We start from the raw sequence: 17,783 nt of genomic DNA, 5'->3' as shown, positions 1-17,783 counted from the left end.
ATCCTAAGTGGGGCTCCATTGACTTAAGGAAGACAGGACTGGGTCTCAGGAGGCACATGTCTCATGAGCCGGTGGTAATCCCAGATCAGATGCACCAAGGGGCTAGAGTGGCAGTCTGGCCAGATGTGGACTTGGGGAAGTGCCCAGCCCATCTGGGGCTCAATTCTCTGCTTGAAGGGGTCTTTTCAGTTGCCTTATACTCAGATTGGAGTCTGCAGCTTCGAGCAAGTGAAAACCCGTGAGCTTCCTCCCTTGGCTCCCCAGGACTTCACTGAGTGTCTCTGCGGTGGCAGCCAGAGGTTTCAAAGGTCACCCCAGCTGGGCGGATTAGAACAACAGATCTCCCAGCAAAGTTGGCTGCCCTGCAGAAGGCAAATTGCAACATCTGCGGGGAGGGTTAGAACAAAGCTCCTTACTTTCTCCGCCTGGCTCGCTCGGCTCTCCCGTTTCTCTCCGTTATTGCTGGACGTTGGACCAGAATCTCATCCTCAGTGAAGCTGGCCTCTGATCTGCCTTCTGTGAATGCTCCCTGGGGAGGAGGCTGCCGTCAGGTGTGTCTGGGGGTAGCCGTGTGTGGCCCTGCCCCACTTTGCTTGGGTGGGTCATGGTGAGGCAACTTGGCACAGCGAAGGAGCAGCTCAGTTCTGGATTAGGAGAGATTAGGGTATTTGTCAGGATTTGAGAGCGTTGCAGGGAGGATTAAGGAGGGCAGAGGGAGCCATCAGTGTTTGCGGTGTTTGTGGTGTTTGTACGCCAGTGGTTTTGCCACCTCTGATATGAGCTGTTGGGGGTTCTACAGGCTGGATGCCACACCTGCTGGGAAGCACCTCCCCGCAGGGAAGGTTAGGTATTTCCAATGTATCCTGTGACTTCAAGGTTCCAAGGTGATCTCATGTGTGTGTGTGTGCTGGAATAGGGGAGGGGCAGTTGGCTTTTTCAAATTCTCTTTGCTGGCTCACTTGACTTCTTGTCTGTCTCTGTGTCTCCGAGCACTGCTCTGTCTTGGCTGTAGTGACAAGTTTCTTTCCAGGTTCAAGAGACAATTTACAGCGCTTTTGATCAAATTAAAGTCCAATCTACTCAGAACTGCTTTGGGTGATTAATTAATTGTGTTACGTGTAGAAACCTTACACGGAGCTTGGCTCTGCCCCAGACATCAGTAGGCCACTGCTCTTGTGACCCCTTCCTTGTGCTTTTCTGCTTCTCCTTTGTCTATTGGTCTGAATTTGACTGAGTACTGAACGGATCCCCTGGCTGGGGGCGGTTGATTGCAACAGCTGAATATTGCCCTGCTGATAGAGATCGCGGCACACGGCATCCAGTCTCTCTGGTATTCTCTGCTGGAATGTGGTCACCAGGCTCGGTGGAGGGAGAGAGGAACAAGAGGATTTGGCTCAATTTATTATTAATTTCCCTCAAATATGCAGTAGCCATCAGTTGACAGCATGGCTGGAATTTGACTGCAGCTACGGAGCCCTGGGCTGAGGGTGGGTGCAGCTGTTTGGCATGGCTACACAGCTTGGGACTTGGATCTGTGACAGGGGAGTCACCCTCCTCCCGGGAGCATCCTCGCAGGTGGTTCCTGGCAGTTTTGACTAGTCTGTGTCTTTTCAACCAGAAGCCAGACCCCTTCTTGTCTTTTGTTCTTTAGGCCAAGTGTGTCGCTTTTTAAATAGAATTCAAAATTAGAAATTCTAATATGCGTGTGAACATACATAGATGTAAATGCGGGTTCCCGGGTGCCCCGGTGTGAGTGTGGCGGCAACCCCGACGGAGGCCCTCATTTTCCATCTTGCTTGAGTCAAGGTCACTATTGTTGCTCTGCCGCCTATGCCAGGCTAGGTGGCCCCGAGCTTCCTGGGACTCTCCCATATCTGCCTCATGCCTGATGTTTATACATCTGGAGATCCATTCATCTCACACGTGCAGAGCGAGAGCCTTTGTCTTCTCTGCTGTCTCCCTAGGCCAGGTGTGTTTCTACTGGTGAGATTATCTAGGACCCTCCAGAGATCTCGATGAACTCCAGGAGGTTTGGAGTCACGAAGATTTGGCGAGCCCCTCTGGGGAGTCTTTGGTCTTCTAGAGCAGAAAGGGGAAGGCTAGTCAGCTTCTTGTCATGCTGACAAATACTTCAGAGACATGGATTCAGAAGCAGGAGGGATTTATTTTGGCTAATGGTTTTATGTTTTATGGGTGGCTGACTTCCTTGATTCTGAGACCATGGCAAGACTGAACATCTTGGGGAAGGATGTGCTGAACTGAGCAGCTGTCTCACAGTGGCCAGGAAGCAGAGGGCTGGGAGAGGAAGATGCTCATCAAAGGCAGACCCCTTTCCCGTGATCTACTTCCTCCACGCAGGCCCCACCCCATAATAGCCCATTGGTGTGAACTCATAAGTGCATGAATCCACTGACAACCAGCCACTGCCCAGTGATCAGATCCAGCATCTTGGAACCTATTTGCTCAAACCTTGAATAGGTAGGCTGTGGGGAGATACTCCAAGTCACAATGGGGAGTCACCTCTCCTGCTCTTCTTCCCATGGCAGCTCTCAGGCCCCTGCCTGTTGTATCTCCAGTCATTGAGGACAGCCGGACGAGCTTTGTCTGAACCTCCAGAAATCCAGTAGAGTATGACGGCCCTCTGCTCCTGCTTTGGTTTCTACTGTTAAACTCGGGAACCCCAGGTGAATGTAGCTGGTTTATTGGGCTGTCCTCAGTGACTGGAGGTACAACAGGCAGGGGCCTGAGAGATGGCTCAACAATTAAGATCACTTTGCCGAACTTCCAGAGACCCAAGTTCGGTTCCTAGGACCCATGTCAGTTGGTTCACAGTTGCCTCTAAGTTCAGTTCTAGGAGATCTCTATCCTCTTCTGACACTTACACGCAGGTAACATACAGCTGCACACACACACATAAATATAATTTTTTAAAAATTTAAAAGTTATACCAGGTAGAATATACCAGAGCTCTCATTACTGTAATGAGAATGCTCTCAATACTGTAATAATTATGTACAATAGCCCAGGCATGAAATCAATTCAAGTAGCCAACAATGGATGAATGGATAAAGACAATATAGCGCATATATATATATATATATATATATATATATATCCGTGCATAGTGGAATATTATTTACCCTTAAAAAAGAAAATCCTATTGTTTGTGACAACATGTAGATAACTGGAGGACATTATGTTATGTTAAATAAGTTAGGTACAGAATAAAGGAGATATTTTAATCCATATTAGGAAACTTAAAAAATAATTTCATAGAAATCGAAAGTAGAGTTGTGGAAATTATAGTTTGAAGAAGTAGGATGTAGAGGGTAGAGAAGGAAACTGGCTCATCAGTGTTTGTTTTTTGGTGAGGGTTGAGACAGAGTTTCTCTGTACCTTTGGAACCTGACCTGGAACTAACTCTTATAGACCAGACTGGCCTCGAACCCACAGAGATCCACCTGCCTCTGCCTCACAAGTGCTGGGATTAAAGGCGTGCACGACTACTGCCCGGCCCTGTTTCCAGCTTTTTGACACTGTGATGAAATACCTCAGAAAATGAACCTGAAGGAAGGAAGGTTCATTGTGGCTAACAGTTTCATGGTGTTCAATCCATAACCAGTTAGTCCCATTGCTCTGAGCCTGTACAAACGCAGAGTGTCATGGTAGAGGAGGCTGTAGGGCTACAGGAAGCAAAGAGGGACAGAGGAGGAGCTGGGGTCCCAGTGTCCCCTTGAAAGGTGCACCCACAATGGCCTCACACCTATTCACTAAACACTGAAGGTTTTACTGCCCCCCCACCCCCGCCCAGGACTACAGACTAGTGAGCAAGCCTTTCACACATGAGCCCTGGGTAGATAATCCAAGTCTAAACCACAGCAGGCACCAAAATACAGTTAGTTCCTGGACTCTTTAACACAGTGAGGTACTTCCGGCTTCAGTAACTTACTGTGTATTAAGAAAGAACGGACAGCTGTCATCTCTGTATTTGGTCATGAACACGTTGTAGGTACGCCTGTGTTGTCATCACTGTGTCAACCAGAAAATCCTGTCCTAACGATTTTTTGAAGTGGTTCACACACACACACACACACACACACACACACACACGCACACGCACACGCACACACACACACACACACGCACAAAGCAGAATGTTATAAGTGTGGGAAATGTTAACTGTTTATGCCCACTGTGGGTGTTTGGGTCACTGATTTTTTTTTTGTCATTTTTTTTTCTGTTTGCTTGAAAGTTTTCAATAATTTAAAAACTTGACCATTTATATATCATTAAATTCATCTTCTAGTCTGATATGCCCCTGTATAGAGACAATTCTCGTTGTTGGATTTTTTATAAGTCCAACCTTTGCTTTAAGGAATGCCACTGTTATTTTTACATACACATTTTGGCTGCCTTAGATTCTTTCCTGATAATGAGTTTCTACATGTAGGATAACTAGAAAACCTTTGGACACCTGTCCTTCAGAACCCTTTTGCCACATTGCTTGCCAGCAGGAGTACACAGAGAGTGCCCTGGTCTCACAATCAGGGAAACATCCTTCCTCGTTTACAAGAACACGGTGTGATTGACTTGCACTACTGGGTGTTCCTGGGGCCAGACAACATTCCCTGGTTTACTCTGCAACAATATTCTCCACTCATCCATGTCTTGGAATGGTTTCTTCTTCTGTGAAAATATTCCGGTCCTATGTTTTCATTGTGAACATTTTCTTCTATATTACCATTCGTCTTTTCATGTAAATGTCATTCTTTAATATACAAAAAATCTTAATCTTATAGGGAAAATTCTTTGTTTGTTTTTCAAGACAGGGTTTCTCTGTATAACAGCCCTGGCTTTCTGGAACTCACTTTGTAGACTGAGCTGGCCTGGAACTCACAGAGATCCACCTGCCTCTGCCTTTCAAGTGCTAGGATTAAAGGAGTGCGCCACCATGTCCAGCGTTACAGGGACATTTTTAAGTGATGGGAGTTGAGTAGCTTTCAGCCTTTCCCGTTACTTCAACTCTGATTGCTGCAGGAGGCACAGTGCACAGGGCACACACACTGGGCTCAAGGGCCATTTCTGCTCCTTCTTTTGTTGACTTTGGACAATTTTCTAATCCTCGGACAGGTTTCTAGCCCTTAAAATGGATGGTGAGATTAGTTGTTGCTCAGTGCTCTAAGGAGCCAATGAACCGTTGGTTTACAGAGTGCTTAATGTGTTCCCAACACACAGGAACTATGACTCAGGTACTTGCTTTTCTTGTGACCTCCTGCAGCCTGCCAGAGTGTTGTTTCATTTGGAAAGGAATTTTGTTTGCACAGCTAATACCTTATCAGTGAAAGGAAGCCAGGTTTGTCAGGCAGAGGAATCATGCACAGATATGCTGGCTAAATGTCTGCTGTGTAGAAACTGGCAAGTGGCCAGTGATGGGGGCTCATCAGACACCTGTATTTTAAGTTGTTTTGTTCAAATTTCTTTCTCTCTGTGTAACAGAGAGAATGACTATGAGAAGGATAAAGATAGGCCATGTACACATGGGTATGTGTGCACCTGTGCATGCGTGCACCTGTGCTTGCACCTGTGTGTGTACCTGCACATACACCTGTGTGTGCACCTGTGCCTCCACCTGCATGAGCATGGGCAGAAGTCACGGGAGGACATCACATGTCCTACTCTGTCAATTCCTTATCCTTTGAGGTGGTATCTCTCACCCATCCTGGAGCTAGATGGGTGGTTAACTCCAGAAATCCTCCTGTCTCCACCCCTAACAACAGTGGGTTTACATGGACCATGTGCAGTCTTTTGTGGATCCTAATTCAGCTCCTTGTGTTTGTGTAGCAAATGCTTTTTACCCACTGGCCCATGCCTCTAGCCTTTAAATCAGATTTATTTATTTATTTATTTATTCTTTTTTTTTTCTTTGAAGCAGTTTCTCTGTGTTGCTCTGACTGCTCTGACTGTCCTGGAACTCTCTCTGTAGATCAGGCTGACCTCAAACTCAGAGATCCACCTGCCTCTGCCTCCTGAGGGTTGGGATTAAAGGCGTGTGCTACCAACACCTGACTAAGTCAGATTTCTTAAAAGCTTCGTATTTATTTAATTTAAGAAAATTTAGGAGGAAAAGTTAGGAGACATTTCTAATGGTTTGCTTTCGCTGTGTAACATGATTACTTTTCTGTAGTCACAAAGGAGCACCATCTTGTGTACTAGACCCGTGGATATTTTCAGTTTTCTCCTTTTGCCTATGTAGCATGACCCCACCCTCACTTCTGTCACTCAGGTTCCTCATTTGTATAAAGATGAGCCCACTCATGGTGTTAGGTTAGAAGGGAGGAGCAGGAGGAGCCGTATCTGGAGTTCCGCTTCGTCGTGGGGAGAAGTGCGTAGTTAACTATGAGGAACCTTTCAGAACAGCTGGAAAAATCTTCCAGGTATTGGCATCACAAAGAAGTGGTAACTACCCAAGAAGATGGATGTGCCGACTGTCCCAACTTAGAGTACGTGATACCATGTACCAAGACACCACATTGTATCCCATAAATGTATGCAACTACCATGTCAACCAAACATAAAACGAAAAAAATCTTAAATGTGAGATCATAGATAAAGGTCCTCCGCACAGTGTTTGAAACAGAGTGAGTGTTCAGTAAGTGGCAATTTAAAATGTTATTTATCGTGTGTGTACGCACGTGTCCCATAGTGTGCATGTGGAAATCAGAGGATAAAGCAAAGAGGTAATTTCTTTCCTTCTACCATGTGGGACCAGGGGATCAAGCTCAGGCCATTGTACTTGGTAGCAAGTGCATTTTGTCCCCTGAGCCATCTTGCCAGTCCACCAATAAGTGATAATTTATTATATTTGCACATTGGTATTTATTTTCTAATTTTTACCTTGAAACATACTTAAAGTTAAGAAGCAACTCAAACGAGTGAACCATTGGTTTCTTCTCTGGATAGCCGTTGTTCCTCTTCATATCAGCCATATCATAGTCCTAGATAATCTTTCCAGCCCACAGACACATCCTGTCTAGTCCCATACCTGCCTTAGACAGGATCTCAGGTTCAAGGTATTCTTGGCAGTGATGGCATAATTTTGCTCTACCTCATTGGATAAATGCATTAGCCTCTTTGGACCTTAGCTATAGATGAAGGAGTCAGCCTGGGTCTGACCTTCTCGTGCCTCATTCCTTTCCATGATATTGTGATCTTTGAGCCTTTCTACAATGTAGGCCCTGGCTTGACCCTCCCCTTTATTCAGCCACCTACTTTCACCTTCTCACCTAGGGCCCTTGTTACATTAACCCCAATCTCCCACCAACTCTCACCTTCTCACAGAGCCTCATGGGCCTATTGTGAAATCTGTGAGTATCCAGTTTCCCTGATCTTACCCAAGTCATGCCCTCTCAGAAGACAGATAGGAGCTCTTGGTGGGCATGGCCTGGGAACTGGAGTCTAGGACTGGCTCTGTCTTGCCTGGTACATTATGTGGAGAAGCCACAGAAGGTACTCCAGGTGAATGCTGACCTTCCTGGGCCCCTGCTCCTTCTAGTTCAAACCACAGGGCTGGGCAAGTGGTATCTACAAGGGAGACAACATGTTGCATGTTCTAAGACCTGACTTGCTCCTCTTTCTTTTATAGACCATGGCCGACGTGAAACTGGTTGCCTCATCACACGTGTCCAAAACCTCCCATAGTGTGGATCCCTCAAGGGTCAGCTCCATGCCCCTCACAGAGGCCCCTGCTTTCATCCTGCCCCCTCGGAACCTCTGCATCAAAGAAGGAGCCACAGCCAAGTTCGAAGGGAGGGTAAGAAACGTGGCTGATTGGGAGACAGGATGGGGGAGAAGGGGAGTGTTCATCAAATGTGTCCTCAACAAGCTGGACATGTCTAAAGGTCTAGCCTTCCTTTGGACCGTCATATAAATCAAATGAATACCATCTTGCTCTATTTCTTGATTTATGGTGAGCTTCATTCTCTGGTGATGGACTCAGCCATGGAGGAGGGGGGTCAGGCAAATTGACCATCTTGAGATATTTTGCTGCTCATTATGTTCTGGATACATGGCCTTGTGTCAGGAGGAATGAATTTTGAGTTTAAAAATGTGCTCCAAAATCTGGGATCCTACCAACGAACTGATTTCTCTCCCACTTCTTCTCTGGAAGGGATGTCTTATCACCTGCCCTCTTGCTCCACCCAGAGGAGTGGACTAGCAGGGTCCCAGTTTCATTTTGTCACCTTTCACCAGCGAATCCTGATCTCCCACCCTCCTGGGGCCTCCATTTCTTCTCCTGAAAGTATAAATGGCAGTCCCTTGCCTACTTCCTATTAAGTAGGTAAAGAGGAGAGCCTGGAAGAAAATCTGTAAAAGTAGCTGAAGCTCTACCCGGTGGGAAAGCCTTCTAGTCAGCTGTAAGTAGGCATTACGACAGCTTCACACGTAGGTGCCATGGACATGAGGGAGGTTATGGGTAGGGTTCACTTGAAGATCAAGCACAGGGGTCCCAACCCTAGAAGCATAAAGGCCTTTGTGTGACCACTCAGCGAAGTGTGAGGGATTCCTCAGTCCCCCTGTGACTGTAATCACGAGCTCCTGGAAGCCAGCGGAAGAACGGAGTCCAGCTGATGTTCTTGGAGGCCATGTCCTTACCTCTGTGTGGTAGCAGGTTTGACCCCGAGTGTGCTGAGGCTTCTGTGTTGGAAACAGGTCAGAGCTGTCCTGAATTGGACGTGAGGCACTGATCTGTCTAGTGAGGACTCGTGCTAACGGGTTCCCTCTAATAGCTCTATGTTATATATTTTATCTAAAGCAGAGCACAGGGGCGATGTTGGGGATGTTTGTGGGCTCTGCCAGCATGAGGCTCTCTTCTGTTGCCCTGAATTTAGCCCGCCCCTCTCATCTCCACGCCAGGGAGAAACCTTGACTCTTCAGAAATGGCGCACGTGATCACAGAAAGGGAGGGAGGGCTGGTTCCTGGCACGGCATTGGTGACCCTTGAAAACACTCCAGCAAATGAAAGAAGCCAGGCAGGAAAGGACCAGACCACACGATTCCATTTATATTGCATGTCCCGGATGGCATCTCTGGGAGGACAGAGAGATGAACAGTCCCAGCGGGTGGGGGAGAGGAAGATGGGCGTGGCTGCCAGTTGTTGCAATTTCTCCCTGTGACAGGGAAATGTACTGAAATTAGACAGCCATGGCGACGGGGCGACTTTGTGGATGTTTTAATAAAATGCTGAACTATACACATGATAAAATTGAAAATTCATTTATGATGTGCCTTCGTCAGCAGATCTCCCCACCCTCTAACCACAGCACTTCTGAGAGACTGCTCCTTCCTTGGCTCGGCTTCCCCACAGCACAGTGAACCCCGGCTTCTGTCACTGCCATTGTTACAAAGGAACCGTAGCTTTGAGTTAGGACCAGGAAACAAACACTCACCCGACAGCTAGCATAGCTACTCTCTTGGACCTTCCATGAAGCTAGGTTTTCCTTATTTGAGGGAAAAACAACGACATCAACAACAAAAAAGCCAACCAAACAAAAATGAATCACAAATGACGGCTGTTTCTAACCCAGAGCAGCCAATAAGCCATTAGAAGTGTTCTATGCTGTCAGAAAGTGTCATAATGCAGTACTTCTCTGGCTGAGTTGAAATTCACATAATAGAAATTTAATCATTACTTGGTGTTCTGTTACTGTAACAACATTGCTGTGTTAAACCAACCTTTTAAAGGTGGTTTCTTTGGAACCACCATTTCTGGTGGTTGTTTGGTGCATTGCGTTTGGGCCTGTGGAGGGGCAGTGCCTCATAGCAGGGTATACAGTAGGCAAAGCTACTCTCTGTGTGACCCCACACACAAAGAAACAGAAGGAGTCAGGGTCCCAGCCCCTTCAAAGGCACATCCCCAGTGACCTAATTTCCTTTTGCTGCGGCTCCACACACTAAAGGGTTTACCCCCTCCCAATAGTGCCACTCCAAGGACAAGCTTTCATTACGTGGGCCTCTTGGGGCCCAACCAAATCCAAACTGTAGCAGTGTTAACTGAAGAATTCTTAAGACAGCGTTGTCTTAGGGGTATTTTATTTGACTTATGTTCACCCAGGAGTTGACTCTGCATATTCCTTGTGGTCTGTGTGTTCCTTTTGAATCATCCCGAGGGCCTGCCTTGCTGCTTACCACAGGACATTGGCCGCGTGCTGGGGTATGGCATGTACTGAGGGATGTTAGAGAGGGATTTGCAGCGAGGCTCTGGCTCACTTGCAGCCAACGGAGCTATGCAGAAAGTTCTCTCTTGACACATGTGCTTCGTAGCCACAAAGACATTCACATCAGGGAAGAGCCACCTCTAATGACCCCAGGATGAGGAAGCTTGTTGTGTGGATATCAAGGCTGAAGCTGAGCCAGGGACATCATGTCCTTGTGCCCTCACGGAAGTCAGAAAATTAGGTGGTTTACTTTGAGCAGGGGTTGCTGTTAGAAGAAATTGAGCTCTGCATGCAGGCTCCTAGATGCTTGGCCAGAGGTGCCAACTGCCCTCCAAGACTGCTTCTGGACCTCTGCACCCTGCCTGCAATGCCCTCCTCTCATGGGGCATACAGCCTGCTCGGTGGCTTCTGTGCCTGTGACTGCATCGCATCCATGGTAGGACAGCAGCTCTGGGGACTGGGCTCTGGAAGGAGTTCTTTCCAGGGTGCCTTTCTGAGGTCATGCCTCATCCTTCAGTCCGGCCTGGCAGTTCCTGTTGGGTTCATTCTTACTGGTGCCCAAGGACCCCTGCTGGCTTCCCCTCCTTCTTGAGAGTTGCCACCCCAAGTGGAGGGTCCGGCTTCTTGTGGTGAGGCCAGGGATTGGTTCAGTGGATGCCACAGATGTCAGCAAGTCACGAAGACTCTTTCCCTCCACCTCCAAGGCTCTACATAGCAGTTGGGGTGAAACTTGGCCTTATTGTTTTTATCCCTGAAATCTAAAAGCAACGGTCCACTCACTCTGTTTTCCTATTATGTCTACTTTCAAAAAGAACTGAACGAACCCCTCCTCCAATAACACACCTTACTTTCTCCCTGCCTTGAGTACAGATGCAATACCGGTGCTCAGGCAGATATTTTAAAACCACGAGACAGTATGTTGGCACTGAGGATTGGTTGGAGGCAAGAGAATGGCAGTGAAAGACTAGCACCAAGAGTCAAGTGAACCCTAAGGCTTCAAGACTTTCCAAGATAAGATCTTTAGCTGTGATTATCCATACAGGAAATTTTACAAAAATAACTTCCTAATCAGTCCAATGATGTGTATGTAGATGATGTCCTCAAATGATGGGCTGCACTAATGATGTATATGTAGATGTCCTTTAAATGATGGACTGCACAGGGACCATCTAGAAACTTTTTTGATCCCTTTCCAAATTCACTAGCCATGACAGACTGCCTTATTCTGAGTTTAATATGGCCCTGAATTTGAGAAGAATTCCTTCCGTCCTGGCTCTGGCCATTCAGAAGAAAATCTTGCACTTGAAGGGAAGTGGCGCAGTCTATAGAGCTGCTCCTGTACAATCAGGTCTAGGTAACTGGTTAAACTATGTCCTTGAGTGTGCATTGTGGGTTAGGTAATTGGTCAGACTATGTCCTTGAGTGTGCATGTGTGGCTGGGGTTCTGCATGCCCAAAGCTTGAGAGGTTGTTTCCAGAAATTCACAACCATTTGCCTTCATGTGCCACTTGTGCCGCCTTTAGACACCAGCACCCCACGCCATGCTCTGAGCTGACATTAGAAACCCCTGTCCTTTCATCCAGCTGTGCCCTCTCAATATGGCACTTAGGACCCATCAGTTTTCTACCTCAATGGCCTATGAGAGCCTCTTCCTGTGACTGTTGACGCTGGGCCCCAGTGGTGTGCTTGTTCACTCATGTGCTGGGGAGGATCTCCTCAACACAGGCACCTACTGCAAGATGTAAGGAGGGCGGGCACCAATGTCCAGAACAGCCCCACTGCCTGGCAGTCTTTGCAGGGTATAGCTAGTGCCCTGCTTGTTGGACCAGCTGAAGTACCTCTGGCTGTTTATGGTCACTGTGGTGAACTGTGGCATCGGCGGGCTGCCTGCCTACCACAGGGTCGGGTATGAAAAGAGCACTGTGGGAAAATACTAACATGAGTGGAATTTTCTTCCCCGTTGCCCAGGGACTCACTGTTATCAATAAACTAAAACCATAGCCCCAGCGCTTCTGAAAAGTGCAGCCAGAAGAAGAGCTCTCTGGGTTCGCTGAGGTGAGCCTCCTGTAGAATGCTGCTTTGGCCTTCTCAAGGCAGATGCTGCCTTGGCTGTGGAGAACAGAGAGGAAGCATGAGAAAACCTCTCTCGAAAGGGGAAATAATGGCTTCCGCTTGTGGTTTAACCAACCAAAGTATCATTTCCCTGAGTCCTTTCCAGTCTCCATTCAACTGAGAAGTAGCCATTGTATTCAAGCATGTGGAATTTAAATGCCATGCCTGGCCTCCACTGGTCCCCGGGAGTCCTAAGTGTCGTGGTGTAGAAAGGTGTACATACATAAACAGCAGCTGTGACCGTGTATAACTGGACGGTTGCAGAAAGTCTATCAACCGATTTCCTGCTGTGGACGGGGGTGGTGTGGAGCAAGGATATTGTCATGACTGATGGGGTCACACATGCAGTCCTAGTCTTTTTAATCACCACCGGGTTGGCCGGGTTGGCACCACAGAGTACTCTGCTCAGAGATTTTGCACCTAGACCTTGTGTCCCATGCTCCATTTGAGACCCGCCTTCCCTCCACAGGTCTGTCTAATTCTTGAACTCCCTGGCTGTTTCTGGTGGGCCGTTGGGCCTCAAGAGTAACACAGTGCCTACTGCATGATTATGTACATTTTTTTGTCCTCCCTGAGGACACCAGGGTGGGGTTGTTCCTGAGCTTCCAGCTGTTTCCAGTCACAGTGGCCCCTGAGCTCATTCTAAGCCAAGGCCCAGCATCCCTCCAGCACCCCTTCCCATCCCTGTCTTAGGGCTCGTGTTCTTCCCCAGACTGTGCCTGGATCAAGATGCACTTCCTTCTCCTGCCCAGTTTATTGATTTAGGTTCTTCCTTTAGGCCACTTTCTATCAGTATTACTTTTAGCTATTTTATTAGACTGCGGAAGAGCCATGGTTGTAGGGTGTGGAATGGTCCTGGTAATCACATAAGATCAGTCGTGAATGACAACCATAAGAAAGACTTGACCTCTTGAGTCTTTAAAATGTGCCATTCCATAATCATCTCTGTGACTATTAAAATGAAGAAAATTATTTCAATGTTAAACTATTATTAATGGCACTTGTTGCCAGGCCTGACTACCTGAGTTCAGCCCCGAGGATACACATGATGGATAGGGAGGGCCTGTGGTACACACACTGGAGGCTCCCCCACATGAAATGAATGCTTATAATAAAAACTCAAAATAAATCTGAAAATTCTCTGCCTTGACCTTTAATTTCTACTTTTCAGAGGCAGTGACCACCAACAGTTTAGACAGACGCCCAGAAATGGTCCGTGCAAATGCAGCATGTGTCTGAGTATCCTTTTGTCCACACCATGTATATATGCTGACCAGCTGCCGGCTGTGCTTCCTTAGTCCCGTTTCCCATGTGTTTTGCACGTTAGTGGGTGGTTGCACCTTGTGGACGGGACGTACTCGCCAGCTTGCTCCCTCTCAGTTGTTCCCTCTGAATTTCCCTAATACTGAAGCCCCAACTGTGTTGTGCTCTAACCTTTTTTTTTAAAGATTTATTTATTTATTATGTATACAACATTCTGCCTCCATGTATGCCTGCAGGCCAGAAGAGGGCACCAGACCTCATTACAGATGATTGTGAGCCACCATGTGGTTGCTGGGAATTGAACTCAGGACCTGTGGAAGAGCAGGCAATGCTCTTAACCTCTGAGCCACCTCTCTAGCCCTGTGCTCTAGTGTAGAAGGAATGGCGGGCTGCATCCCCGCCCGCCACCCGGCTAGCTTTACCCGAAATAATTACACGGAAACTGTATTCATTTAAACATTGCCTGGCCAATTAGTTATAACCTCTTATTGACTAGCTCTTACATATTGATTCAACCCATTTCTATTAATGCGTGTTGCCACTTGACTGTGGCTTATGGGGACGAATCTAACCAGGGTCCATCTCGGGGAGGAGAGCTATGGCGTCTGCTTGCCTCTGCTTTCTTTCTCCCACAATTCTGTTCTGTCTATTCCACCCACTTAAGGGCTGGCCTATCAAAAAGGCCAAGGCAGTCTCTTTATTAACCAATGAAAGTAACAATAGACAGATAACCCTCCTCCATCACTCTAGTCTTTTACAACCATGTCCGTGTTTAATATCTTTTGCTTCTTCAATGAGAGTGAGGTCTTTAAGGTCTGGATCTGCACTGTTGAATAGGATAACCGCTAGCCACGTGTGCCTGTTTAATTTACATTAATGCTAATTAAAATTAAAGAAAATTGAAAATTCACTTCCCTGGCATCCTAGGGAAATACACTGATGAGGCCATACACATATTTTAAGTGTTCAGTGGTTATGTGAGGCTAATAGCTACTGTGTCAAACAGCACAGATTGCTAAGTATTTCTGCATCACAGCAAAGCTTTTGGACATGCCTAGTCTAGAGCATTCTCACTAATTCAGCTCTTGGGTATTGGTGAATCTCAGCTAAAACACGTGTTAACAATAGCTGTTCTGAGCTGGAGAGACAGCTCACCAGTTAAGAGCATTTGCTACTTTGCAGAGGACTAGAATTTGGTTTCCACTGTCCACATGGCAGCTCTTACATGCCGGTAACTCCAGTTCCAGAGATCCAAATCCTCCTTCTGACCTCTGCTGCGCACACAGCATGCATATATTCACACTCAGGCATATAAACATCTGCATAAACTAAATACTTTAAATACTTAATTTTAAATACATGTGCCATTCACAATAGAAAGGAAACATTGAATTGTTCAGAATTTACTTAAGGTATAAGACCTGTCCAAAGGATATTGTCACCTCTTGAGGAGAGAATGTTCTCTGTCTATAGGAGGAATGCTAGCCTTATGTCAGCCAGTGCGCATTTACTCCCTAGAGTCCTGCATATATGCTCCAGGTGGCTAGCAGACATGGCCTACATGCCACAGTCCCTGAAGCAATAGAATAGGATGATAGAGTAGATACTGCTGAAAACTGTCGCTGTCAGCAGTTGGTGGCCACATCAGGGTTGACCTGGTAGACTGAACCAACTTTGTAATTCCTTCCCTTCCACACATACCATGGAAATGAACTTAGAGAGGGACAAGCGAGGATGAGTTCAGAGCTACATGCTGAGTACCAAAGAAAAGGACGTCCATGGTTTTGAGATTCCCTCAGGGTTTCCCTGAAGTAATCCACCGCTGTTCCTAGGAGCAGACATTGGATAAAGATGCCACAGAAGACAGAGTTTCATATTTGAGGCCCCCATCTTTTTGATGGCTTTCTAGCATCTTTGTGGAGGACGTTAGAGCTCTTGGAGTAGCTATTAGCCAGTTCTCAGGGTGAAAGATGCTTCCTTGGTCACAGTGAGGAGAATGGGATGTGTGCTGTCTGCTTGCTGGATGGCCAGGCTCTCTGAAGTTCATCAGGAGACTTCCCTGCATGCAGCTTGTAGCTCTCCCCTGTAAATGGAGACTGCACTTTCATTTCCCGGCCACTCAGACCCAATAATCACACAAAACTATATTAATTCTAATACTGTTTGGTCAACAGCTCAGATGTATTCCTAGTGAGCTCTTGTTCCTTAAATTAACCCATTTCTGTTAATCTGTGTATCGCCATGAGGCTGTGTCTTACAGGTAAGAGTCTGGTGTCTTTTTCTCCTTCAGCAGATACATGGCGCCTGCCTGACTCTGCCTCCTTTCCTTCTCTATTCTCTGCTTGGATTTCCTGCCTTGCTATATTCTTTCCTGCCATAGGCCAAAACAGTAGTTTCTTTATTAACCAATGGTAATAAAACCATTGGTATTCATAGCATACAGAGGGGAATTCCACATCACTCCCAATTCAAGAGGATAGGCCTGTATTTAGTTTTGGGAGGTGTGTTACAACTGCCTACATTTGGAAACTAGTTCTTTAGTCTGAATTAGAAAATAGATGGTCCCAAGCTGTTTGAGGAAAATGTATATGATAGTATTATCAACTCATGGACACAGCTCAGAACTGTGTTAGTTTAGTGACAGAGAGTAGGCTCTGAAAGCTTTGGCAAGCCAAAAGTAAAGAAAGCCCCAGTGCATGGAGAGCTTGAGGTAAGTGAAGAGAGGCAAAGCGTGGGATACAGCGGGAAGCAGGCCATCAGTATTCTCTGCAGTGAATGGGTCAGATAAACGAAGTGTAATTATGCGACTCAAATGTGAGGAGGCACACACTTGTAATTTCAGAACTTGAGTAGCTACAATCCCCCAAACAAACAAACAACAAACAAACCCATAGTGATACAGGTAAAAAAAAAAAAAGTCTACTCATGGGCCAGATTTGGTACCTTTTGCTAGTCCCAGAAAATTTGACCTTTTGCCAGTCCCAGAAATTCAAGTAAAAAGCTTACACCTAGCCTGGCAGTGGTGGTGCATGCCTGTAATCCTGGCGCTCAGGAGGCAGAGGCAGGTGGATCTCTGTACATTCGAGGCCAGCCTGATGTACAAAGCAAATTCCAGGATAGCCAGGACTGTTACACAGAGAAACCCTGTCTCAAAAAGACAAAACAAAACAATACCAACTACAAAATAAAAATCAAAAAAATAAAAAGAAAGCTTATTCCTACAATTCTATTTGAGGGGCCTTTTTTTTCTTTCTTTGTACAAATGTATTTGTGTATGCATGCCATGTGTCGTGTGTGTGTGTGTGTTCTGAAGAAGTCAGAAGAAGGTGTTGGATCCCCTGGAGCTGGCATCACAGGTAGTTGTGAGCTGCCCAGTGTGGGTGCTGAGAACCCAAGGGGCTTTTCCTAACAGATAGGATCTGGTAACATTTCCACACGGGCGCGCCAGCTCAGCAGGTGCGTTGCCCTGTCTATGTACGTCTTTTCCAGGTCTCTCTCATCTCTGTCATTTGCAGTTTTCTCCCAGCACCAAGGCCAGTGTCTGTTGTCAATTATGACTTTGCTATCCCCCCTCCAACTTGTCTAAATTCGTAGTAAGGTAGCAGAAAATGGGCAGGAACATCCCTACTTTTTGTGTCTGGGTGTTCTGCCCAGACTCTGTAGGAGTTTGAGGTTGTGACCATGGCATCAATGTCTAGTAAGAGATGTAAAAATTCAAACAGAACCAACAAGAGGGAGGCAGCTGAAGTCAGAGAAATCCTTCACTTTTCCCAGTGGAAATCCTCTAAGTGCTGCCTGAGTGGGCACAAGGAAGTAGAGAGTAGCATGGTGGGTGCCAGAGGCTGGGGAGAGTAGGGAGGGCAGGAGAGATGGGACTAGATTAATTGGTGACTCCTGAAGTATAGCTGGTGGGTTCAAGAAGCTTTGAGCTACTACTGCATAATAGGATGACTATAAATATCAGTAGTGTACTGTGAAACTCCATGATGCTAAAGGAATTTAAAAATTATCTCCTCAAAGAAATAATGAACATATGACTCATGAACATAGATATAGACATAGTCATATAACCTGAATAAAGAGTAGTCAAGTATGCATGTATTGAAACATTATATGCTATCACATTAATGCACGTAATTTTTATAACTTGATGTATCTGTTAAAATATAAGGAAACTGATCAAGTCCCTTAGTT

The 17,783-nt window shown here is 46.4% G+C and overlaps 1 protein-coding gene across 2 annotated transcripts in view; it reads left to right on the top strand.

The window, feature by feature from the left end:
- Positions 1 to 411: 411 nt before the first annotated feature.
- Positions 412 to 17,783, top strand: part of Mylk (myosin light chain kinase) — a 201,552-nt gene continuing 184,180 nt past the window's right edge. Inside the window, exons 1-2 of one of the 2 annotated variants that reach the window (XM_087901132.1) lie at positions 412 to 551; positions 7,643 to 7,810. In XM_087901132.1, coding sequence (XP_087757258.1) covers positions 7,646 to 7,810 — 165 coding nt within the window. In that variant the 5' untranslated portion in view covers positions 412 to 551; positions 7,643 to 7,645. The remainder of the gene's footprint in view (positions 552 to 7,642; positions 7,811 to 17,783) is intronic. The other variant, XM_087901131.1, reaches the window with a different exon arrangement.

This window comes from Myodes glareolus, chromosome 2 (assembly GCF_982192425.1).
Source record: "Myodes glareolus chromosome 2, mMyoGla1.1, whole genome shotgun sequence".
Classification (NCBI taxonomy): domain Eukaryota; kingdom Metazoa; phylum Chordata; class Mammalia; order Rodentia; family Cricetidae; genus Myodes; species Myodes glareolus.
This window is presented reverse-complemented; position numbering and strand designations above follow the sequence as displayed.